The 10,848-nt window shown below is 38.3% G+C and overlaps 1 protein-coding gene across 1 annotated transcript in view; it reads left to right on the top strand.

The window, feature by feature from the left end:
• Nucleotides 1-10,164: 10,164 nt before the first annotated feature.
• Nucleotides 10,165-10,848, top strand: part of ATP8A2 (ATPase, aminophospholipid transporter, class I, type 8A, member 2) — a 277,748-nt gene continuing 277,064 nt past the window's right edge. The window contains exon 1 of the mRNA XM_009327758.1: nucleotides 10,165-10,196. Within this exon, the coding sequence (XP_009326033.1) occupies nucleotides 10,165-10,196 (32 nt within the window). The remainder of the gene's footprint in view (nucleotides 10,197-10,848) is intronic.

The raw sequence follows: 10,848 nt of genomic DNA on the forward strand, positions 1-10,848 counted from the left end.
TTACCTGTCCCCTCTGCTGTGGTTCAGATGTCTGTGCCTGGCTTTCTTCGTAATTGTTCCTGTGAATCGATGTGTGTTGAGCACTAACATCAAGCAACTCTCATTCTTCAGCTCTCAGATTTGAGAGTATTTAAAGTATGTGAACCAAGGAATGGATAGCTGTGGGATAACTGCCTAGGGAAGGACAGTTTGTACTTATCACCCTGGAAATGAGATCACATGTGTCTTAAGGGGGTCCTGTTTTCTTTATCATGATTAGTCTGAAGGTGAAGTTCATCTGAGTCATCGATCTAAATTGTCAAGGAAGGTGTGGAAGTGCTTAAATAGCTGACTGGGAAAATGTAGAGCTGTACTCAGCTGAACACTGCCAGCACACATACACTTCCTGAGGAAGTAATATCTCTGCCTCTATTACTGGCAGCCTTTGCCTCTTCATGCATGATTCAATAAAGTAAAACTTGACTTTATGAAAAGTTCTGGGGAAATGGGGAAAATGGCAACTGTGGGATTTGTCATGCAAAAATTCCATGTTGACAAATGGGGGAACTATACTGGAAAACTACTATTGAGTTTCTCAGCTCACTGTTTGCTACTTTTCATGTGAGTATTATCAAAATAACTAATCCTTGGTACTCTTTAGTAGCATGGTAATGAGTTAAGGTATGTGAATGACACTAACCTTTTTCAAATTATACAGTAGTTGCATTCAGAAAAATCTCTGCACTGCCCTAGAAACAGTGGGGCCAGACTCTTGCAGATGTACTGATGTGTATCAAAACTCACTTATTTAACAGGGTTTGGTAGTGTTCCTCCTGACTTGCGCAGTGGTGTAACTTCAAACATGACTTACATGAATTAAGTTGCAGATATAAAGGAGACAGATCTTCTAATGTTTACACACCTGTTTAAATATCAAACTTGTGTAGTTAAGTGAGGTTTGTATAGTTAACAGCTGTTGTGTTAGGAAAAGTCAGCTTGTTTGGTTTCCTGCGTGTGCTCCCCTCCACCCCCTGCCACAACCTGTTCTGTGAGCTGCAGACCTGGTGTTCTTGGAGTTGAATACCAGGCACTTCTTTGAAGATAAGATGGCTCTGATTTGGGCTGGTCAGAGGGCTAACCTTTGCAGATGTTTATCTTCAGTGACCAAAATTGTGCTATGAATGAGCTGCCTGAATTTTCTACTTGTTCACCTGTAATTTTTAACTTCTTTCTGAGCTTTGATTGTCCTGAAGTCATCTAGAACGCATCTATCTGTTGGGAGGGAGCACAAAGTTTTTTGGTTTTTTTTATTTATAAGTATTGTGTTTGTCCTTTAGAGAGCTGTTCTTCAGAGCCAAATTAACCAAATACTCCTGCCCAGCTTAGAGTATTAGCTTTTTGTAAGAAGCTTTCTTTTTTAATAACAATATGCACCTTCTTTTTATACTTACACATGATTACTGTTCTGGGTCTGCATGGTAACAGCTGAATGTGCCCCTTTCTAATTAGAACTGTACCTACTTTCTACCATGCACATGTAGGCATCTGTCATGTTACTTAAGCAATGGATGGAGTGACTTAATATGTATGAAGCTCACTTAGAACAGCCTTATTGTGTTGGCATTAACAGGATCATTAGAGTAGAGTAAGAATATTGTTTGCACCAGTTACCTGTAAAGTTGGTAAATGGTAGAATGTTTAACAGATGTTTCAGCTTGATTGCCATCGGACATTCTTGCTCTAATATAGTCCTAGCAATGTGATATCCAGGGGAATACTATATAAAAATCTGCCAACTCTTGATTTCTAATTAATATTGCTTGGGGAATTCACTTGTAGGGTAGGTCTAAACTATTAACTTGATTAACCCGTATTTTTAAAGTCACAAGGTACTTCTGAGACATGTATGTTTAATTATGTTCTCTATGGGAAGATTATTACATGTGGGACCAAGCAAATATGGCTTAAAACAGAAAACCTTACAGTTGGAAGAAACTAACAGCATTTCAAGGAAATAATTTCTCTTAATTTATACAGTAAATTTATAACATTTATTGCATGCTGTAATACAGTGTTAATTTATAACATTTATTACATGCTATAAACCTGGATGCATGTTTTCGCTTAGTTGGTGTAATTTATGTTGAAGTATGACCACCTGCAACTTCTGTAAAACACCACATTGGGTATTTTAATACATGATTCTGCTGGGCAGTAGTAGCAATAAGAAGTCTATAGGCTGTAGTACTAGAAATGCTGTTGTGTTGCCTTTTTTAGAGATCCAGTTAAAGTAATAACTGATTTGTGTCAAACCTAGTAGGGGTTTGTAATTGCTTGAATAGGAAACTAGGTGAAACTGAAATGTAACTACCACAGTCTAATAAGATGGGATCTTAATTGTTTTTTAATTGATCATTTTGTTTAACTTGCCCCACTGATTCTACTCTAGTGTCCAAAATGGAGCTTCGTATAACAAATTGTGCCATGTTGTCCCTTGTTACTGTTTGATTCTGGAAGATGCAGTGTATCATTACGTGGGGATGGGGAAGAAAAGAGGGAGAAGAAAATGGTTAAAGCAAATAAATGGTCTTGGAGAATGCTGTTCTCTAACCTTGTACATACAAAGATAAGAGAACCCACTGAACTTAATTGCCTGTAGGTCAGGGTTGTAGTAAGAGTTTTCTCCATAGCAGTCAATTGTGAAAGGCAGATCATGTAGGTAAAGCATTTGATTGTACTAGTCCTTCATGATTTGTGAATAGTAATGCCATGGACTTCAACTGATCTGGAAGGCTTATTGGTGGGAGAGAACAAGAAAAACATTTCACATAGAGGACCAGCCTTAATGGAAATGTGCTTGTGACACTTATAGCAAACATCAATAAAACAGCATCTTGCCTGGGTTTGAGGAGTTGTGTTATTAGTGCTTCAGGAAACAACTTTCTCCTTTCTTGAAAGGAGTATCTTGGGGTTCTCAGTTCCTTGGAAATACAAGCCTTCTTAAAAAACAACGAAAAACAAACACAGAACTCCAAAACACCTCCCCAAAACCCCCAAACAAACAAAATGATAACCCAAAACACAAACATAACCTTCTGTCACAGGTTGTCTGGCTCTTGCAGAGCTTAAATTTGGTGTCTGGGGGAAGACAACTGAACTACAGCTGCAAGCACTTGGCTCTTAAAGCTCCAACTCAGGCTGATGCCCAGTAGTTAAGAGTGGGGGAAGGTGCTGCGCTAATTCAGTGGGGGAAAGTAAGGCAGAGTTGCTCTTATTACTCTAAAAATATTTTTTCCTTGTATAATGGAACACTACATGCTACTAGATATACTCAGTCTCTCATACAGCTCAGACAGTGCAAGGAAACTCATCATGCTGCAGAACCTATCTCAAGAAGGCATGTAGATGACAGGGTTGTAACTAATGTGTTCAGAGAGTAAGGACTTGCACATAAGAGTCTTCATCTGTTTTAGGTTGGTTTTGGTAACTTGACAACATGGGGGTGGCTTATAGAACTTGTTAAAAAAATTGAATGGTTAAATCTTTTTATCTTGGACGCTTTTTTCCTGAACTTGTGCTCATGCACATCATGGGTTTGGTGTGAGGAAGACAAGAAATTACACAGATTGTTGGGACTGTTTAGTGCAGTATACTTTTCTTTTAAGGTAGAAGAAATAGTAATAGAACTACTCAGGGAAAATAGCTGGGAAAGATTAATCTGAAAAAGTGTATATTGTTGTTCTGGAGGATTATTCATAACTGAATATAGAGTGGTTCTGAACTGGGAAATGAGGCTTTTTAAAAATAGCACTGCAGAATTTCTAACTCCTCTTATGTTCAACTCTGCCTCCCCTGAGCACTTCCCCTTATCAAAACATGGATTTAAGCACTTGATTGAGTGCTTGGAACTGAGGTAAAAGGTTGCCTGTTTATGGTGCTGAAGTTTGGATGTATAGTAAATTATCTGGTGGTTTATCCAATAATAAAGGTGATTAAAGTGGGACTGTCAGCCTTTTGGGTCCATGTGATACCTCTCTTGTTCTGTACAGCTCTACTTCATAACACAGGCAACTTACTTCCTCCATGTTTTATATTTGTCTTTTACTGTGTGATCTTTCTAACACTGGCTTTTAGAAGCCGACTTGAAACTTTTTGGTCATAATCCCTCTATGATTTTCCAGTGAAGTACTAAAATAAAAATCCTCTAACCTGCAGCACAGCCAAGTACAGTGTGGTGACGTTTCTACCTCGATTCCTGTATGAGCAGATAAGAAAAGCTGCAAATGCATTCTTCCTCTTCATTGCCTTACTGCAGGTATTGTTTTACTGGTTTGCCTTGATTATAAAATGAAATTGTAATGCAGTAAAAGTTGTTTCAGTTGTTGTGCTTAACTGCAAAGAAGTTCTTAAACATATTTAAGTAATATTAATGAGGTATGTACTTCATAATTGAAATTAGAAGGCAACTTAGACTTTTTTCCAATGTAGTTTATAAAATCAAGCTACTTTTCTTAATAAGTAAAAACAAGAAGTAGTATCGTAAAACATGGAGCTATTGATCATACTGAGAAAAGCATTTGTGGATTCTTGTGAAACTGCTGACTGTTTAATAGTCTAGATTATCACTGCTCCCAATTGAATTATATCAGTTGAATGCTTCTGTTGTAAAGAGAGGAGAAATAGAATAAAAGGCATGAACAACAACTTTATCTTTTTAACTTTATGGTGGTAGTTTTTTCAAATCTGCTGAGAGCTTAGGCTAGTTTGCCCACTGAAATTGGATGTCAGTCAGGCACAAATTAGAAAGCTCTATGCAAAGCTCTCAGAAGAGAGGATGCAAAGCTCTAAATTTGCTAGAAACTAATTTTAAATACAAATATAACATGGCTATCTCTTCTCCCTCTGTTCACAGCAAATTCCAGATGTCTCTCCAACAGGAAGATATACCACCTTGGTGCCATTGCTATTTATTTTAACAGTTGCTGGCATCAAAGAAATCATAGAAGACTATGTGAGTACGATTATGGGGAAAGCTGTGCTAAAGACAGTGTTTCAAAAAAGCCACAAAACGCCACGAAGCTATGCATTTCTGAAGTCTATTGAGTCATTGCATAACAGCAGCAAAATATCCTTTTGACTGCCAAAGCTCTGAACTTGTCTAGAATTTCTGTGGCACGCTGAAATAAATCAAGCATTTTCATTTATATGGTGATCAAGGAAACAACAGAAGTCAGGACACTTGTTTCTACATCTTCAAACTTGTTTATTCATGCTTTTATTAGAAGGGCCTGGCTAGAAAGACACTGTAGAGTCCTGAGAGATATGTGGCATTTCTAGTTGGTCTTGAAAATGGGCGGGGGGGAAAGCAACTTTAGCATAGATAAAACTGTTTTGGGGAAAATCTACGCTAACTTCCTTGGATACTGTTTATAATAGAGGTCTTCCTGCTTTGCAAAGTTCTGATGAATAAAATAATTTAGAAATCAGTTGAACAAACAGCACATAGAATGTATAGTGCAGCTGTTATTTAGATATACTGTTCCTCATTGTTCCTCTTGTTTTTCTTCCAAAAACCAGTTTTGGAGACTTAGTTTTTTGCTGTTGATCCAGGCTTGAGCCTGACTTCCAACATGGGGACTCTCACTTTAAAGTTAAATTATATTCTTTTACAAACCACTTGGATTTAGATGATCTGTGTGGCTGTTCAAAAAACAAAAAACCCAACAAAAAACAAACCATAAAGGGAAAAATGACCTAATGTATCATCCTGCCGTTTGTCATGTTTCTAGCTCTAATGGTTTTGGAATCTGTAATGAAGAGTAATGAGGTGTAATGAAATGTTTTGTTTCCTTGCAGAAAAGGCATAAAGCAGACAGTGCAGTGAATAAAAAGAAAACAATAGGTAAGACTAAACAGTCTCTAAGTTAAATATTTAAAGTGCAAATAGTGAATACCACAACACTTACTTTTGGACAATTCTATTGCTTAAACAGTCATGATGGTGAGGAAAGTGTGTCTTTTTGGACGAGGTAGTTACTGGTATGTTAGGATTTTACTTTAAATGTTTCAGACTGATGCTGATAGTGTGACACTTGGGAGCCAGGTGGTGATGGTGGGGATTATTAGAATTTATAAGCTTGTGTAATTTCAAGGTTGTCCAAAGTTATACAGTTCTCTGCTCCTCCAAGAAAACCAAGCAATTTTCTCCCCTGCCAAACTCTATCCTGATTATTCTTAAAAAAAAACAACCAACAAAACACCCACAACAAAAAATGCGCAAAACAAATGCCCCCCCCCCCCAACCACACAAAAAAAAATCCCCCCCCCCCCCAACCAAACCAACTAAACAAGAAAACCCAACAAACCCTTGAAACACTAAAAATTGGTGTCAAAGAATTTTTAAGTAATTTTTGCAAATGCTGCCTGCTGCCCTTAAAATACAGGAAGAGCTCAGGGGATTTTGTGGATTTGCTTTCTTGAAATGTCACTGAAAGAGAATTTAACACTAATATCTTCTGAATACCTGCATGTAACCCTAATGTACTGACACACTGAATACCTGAAGACATCGTATTTGTTTTCATCTCCCTTAACTGAAAACCTGTGCAGAAAACTTGAAGAGTTTCTTGATGGCTGCCCTATGGTCAGTCTGTGCTGCAGTCACAGGATCTCTGTGTTCCTGTGTTGGACAGCTCCTTCGCTGCTCCTCCGTGGAGATCTGCAGATGAAACAGAAAACACAGGGACTTGACCTTTGAGTAGAGCCCCTTCCTCCCAAACACATTTAGCTTAGGTGTCAAGAAACTAGAGAAACGCTTAAAGGAACATGGGGAACTGAACAACCTGCTAGCTCTGTGCATCAGTTAACAGGCAAAATGTTTGCAGGACTGTTTTCAGTGAGTTGTTTTTCCATCGTGCTTGAGAAGGTAAGGTGATCGTTGAGATTGTATATTAATGAACACCAAAAAGCATTGCTTTACCAGTTCTTCAGGGTAATTTCTCTACAAGAGTTAGGGAAGATGTTTCAAGTGCAAGAACACTGAATTATTAGTCGTGAGAAGTCAGCAATTAACTGGCTGTAGCACAACAGGCCTTGTTATAGGTGATATGAAAGACTGCTCTTTCAAAGGTCACACAGGCAGTTCTAATTCATTTGTAGTTAGAGAACATGTGCTAACAAAGACTTCAAGGGAAGTTTATCAGAGTAATTGTGGAGACACAACCTTAAAGAACACAAGGTATTCTTATAGAGCTAAGTGGAACTTAGCACTTGAAAAATTTATTTTAGTTCAAGTTTTATTTCTTACATTTGAATACTCTAAATACAATTTTCAAAATGATACTTAAAACTGTATCCTCATATTTCTTAAGAGGAAGGCTAAAGAGGCTCATTCTTGAGACTTAAATTAGTTTTTCATTCTCATAATACATGTTCAAGGTGGGATTAAGATGAATTAAATTTAGGTTCTTTATGTGCCTTTAGGTGATTCTTATAGCTGAGTGAGGTCTAGTCAATGCAATCAGTACAGAGAGTAGTTCAACTCACACAAAACTACTCACGCAAGACATCTACTGGCTGCTTAGCTATGTTCTGAGCTACACTGACTGCAATGGCCAGATGCTTGCTTCAGTAACATTCATGTAGGCTTTGCTTTTATCTTCATGTTTAGTTTTTTGAGCAGTAGTGTATCTTCAAAGCACACTTCCTATAAAATTTCCCATTGAAAAGATTGGTTTGCTTTGCAGAGTGGCTTTGGTATGTAGGAATTAAATTCCCTTTGGAGTTGGGGGAAATTGAAATTGAAAGTTCTGCTCTGGGTGAGCACTGTACATCTCCATTAGGAGCTGGAGTGTCTTAGGCTCTGAGCCAGTGTTTCATGTCTTGGATGGCTTCATGTGGTGTATGTGGAGATGACCCTGAATCTAGGGACCAGACTAAACATAATTCCAAGTGAAGCCCCTGAGCAGCATATTACGTAGATGTAGAGAGCTCAGTAATAACTCTTCTGATGTATGATCTCCTCGTTGTCAAATAATAGAATAAGCCATGAGCATTTAATACTGTATGGGATGCCCTTGAAGAGTAGACAAGCACAGGGTCAGCAAACTGTTGCACAAGACTGATGGGAAATGCTTGCCCTTCAGGAGCAGCACTTCAAATGACCTTACACACCTAGGTGTGAGTGACAGCATTAAGTCTTAGATCTAGAACATTAAGACTAAAAAACTGTATTGAAGTCTTAGAAGGCTTATATCAAAATGCTGTTTTTGAGTAGGAGCAGTCTTTTTAGATACTTGTTCTTTGTTACTTTAACCAAATATCTTTGGCAGTGAATAATTAATCAATTTTACCCTCCTATAAATATTCTGTACTTCTGTAAAACTGAGTTAAGCAGAGTAGAAGGTGCAAAACTGCAACCCCAAAATTTCTGAACTGTTTTATGTCTAATGGAAACTTTCTCTTTCGATTGTGGAGTTATGAGTTTAAAAAAAGAATAGCTGCTTCAGTAATTTGCTTGACTAATATTTTAGTTGAATTTATTTCAGTAGGCATGAAAGCTAAATTGTTTTCTTAAGTAAATTGTCTACAAGACCAAGTTCATGGCACTTGAAGTTACGAAATCTCTTTGTTGCAATGATGTGAACTGTTTGCCGAAATGTCTCCAAAATTTTCTGGTGGAACAGGGAGCTGTTTAAAGCAAGGTACAGGAGATATTAAGTGTTGCAATTCTTCTCTGAGAGTTTGGATTGAGTCAAGGCTGCAGGTATGTGGCTTTTCACTTAAGATTCTGGGCTCAGGCCTTCTGTGTTCTGAACTAAGCAGAGCTCAATTCAAGCACAGCTTAGAGGGAAGGAAGGGGTGCAACAAAACTGTTCTTCCCCTAAATTGCATATACTTGTTTGGGTGGAAGCTCAGCAGTTTAGACACATCATTAATGGTACTTCTGTTGCTGCTCACCCATTTTTTGTTAAATAGTTTACTTTGCTGTGATCCATCCTCTGTAATATTAAATCTCGGGATTCAGTGCTTCAAAGTGTGTGGCCTGGGGACAGGAATCAAGAGGTGGTTTTCTTGTACTTGATCTGGTCTGACAAATCTTGCGTTCCTGTTTGGGGAGTGCCCTAACCTGAGTAGGACAGCTGAGGCTGTATTCAGCGGAATTGTATCTTCTGGGAATTTGGTATGATTTTCAAATAAGCTACGTATGTGAATTGCATAGAACTGAGGAGAAAACTTATTCAAAGTAGGGGGCTGTCCTCTTCAACTTCCATCTGTTGCACACCACACTTCTTGAACATCTTTAAAAACTGGCTGCAGCTGCTTTCGGTGAAGGGTTAGGGTTTGTTTAGGTGTACTTGATGTGCACAGACCTGGACTGGATTTGGTTGCTCAGCAATGACTGGGCATAAATTTTTGACCTTGTTTACGCTAGGGTAGTATTAAGTATGTGTAGAAGCATCTAGAGGAACTATTTGGGTGGAAAAGCAGGTTCCAGAGTAGATGACCAATGAGTGTGTCAAGACAGCAGTATAGGATTTGAGCACTGGAGAAGCCAAGGCCTGTTTCAGTACCTTGTTTTCTTTTTTGTTTCAATGTGAGCTTCAGCATTATAGGATTCTTCTGCCAAAGCTGATCTCTGCTTTTCAGTAGGACTTTGAGCCTGCTTGACAATTAAGCCTCAGCCCTATAAGGGCAATTTATATGGTAGTGAGGTTGGATGTGTCAGAGTCAAAACATAATTAATAAAATGCAAGGAAAAAGGTGAAAAGTGAAAATTCTGTGGTTAGTCATATATAGAGTAAAGATGCTTCCTGGTATTGATTGACAGTGGGCAATAATGCCCTTTGTTTTAAGGAAGGTCACTTCCCAAACGAGCAACAGCATTGCCCATCTGCATGTTAGTATGAAGTGATGCCAAGGAGAAATCAGGCCACCAACTGTTGTCTAGCAGGTGATAAAAATGATATAAATACTAAGGGCAGATTCTTCCTCCTTCTTGGATGCACATGCCTACAGCTCTGGACAAAAGTGTGGTCCCAGCTTCTGAAAAGTACTTTTCTGATGTGTGTGTTAGTTCCTATTCTGGTCAATGTTCACTACTGCTGATAAAGTTGTTCTGAAATTTGTCCAAATCTTGGGTATTTATTCTAATCTAACTTTAAACTTTCTTTCTAGTTCTAAGAAATGGGATGTGGCAGAACATTATGTGGAAAGAGGTAAATAAAACTGGGGATGGGAGGGAATGGAAGAAGGTGTTCAAGAATTACTTTTGTTAGAATAAATTTGGAGGCCTAGAGTTAATGCAGACTGTGAGAATTCCCTGTGACTTGGGGTGGGAGGGATCCTTTCTGTTACAATAGTGAAAATTGCCCTGAGCAAGGCACCGGAGTACCCATCTTTAAATCCTAGTACTATGTTTCTGTCAAATGCTAATGAACTGTTGTAAGTGTTCTTGCTTGGACAGTTAATATGCTCCAGAGTATAAACAGTATTTTGTTTTCAGTCCACATCTAAAAGAGTAACTTTCACTGCAATGCTGTACCTCCCCTGAAAGTTGAACAGAGACTTATTTTGCTACTTGTGCTAAAAAGTTCTTAGGTTTTGAGGCTAATTAGTAAGCTGTTTGCTCAAGTAAGGAGCACAAGCCCTGCTGCTACCTCAGGCACTCAGGACCCATGTTCTGTGAAGCCCTGTGCCAGGACCTGGTGAGCTTTATTTCTAGAACTTGCTGAAATCCCTCAGGATGTATTGATCTAATTGTGTCTCTTAATGTCTTTTTAAGAACAAAAGTAGCCCTGTTAACTAATAAATGAGGAAAAAGTACACAGTTTTAAAACCTCTGGGAAATGAGACTCACCTCAAGAGACC

Source organism: Pygoscelis adeliae, unplaced genomic scaffold, assembly GCF_000699105.1.
Source record: "Pygoscelis adeliae isolate BGI_AS28 unplaced genomic scaffold, ASM69910v1 Scaffold14, whole genome shotgun sequence".
In the NCBI taxonomy this organism is placed as follows: Eukaryota; Metazoa; Chordata; class Aves; order Sphenisciformes; family Spheniscidae; genus Pygoscelis; species Pygoscelis adeliae.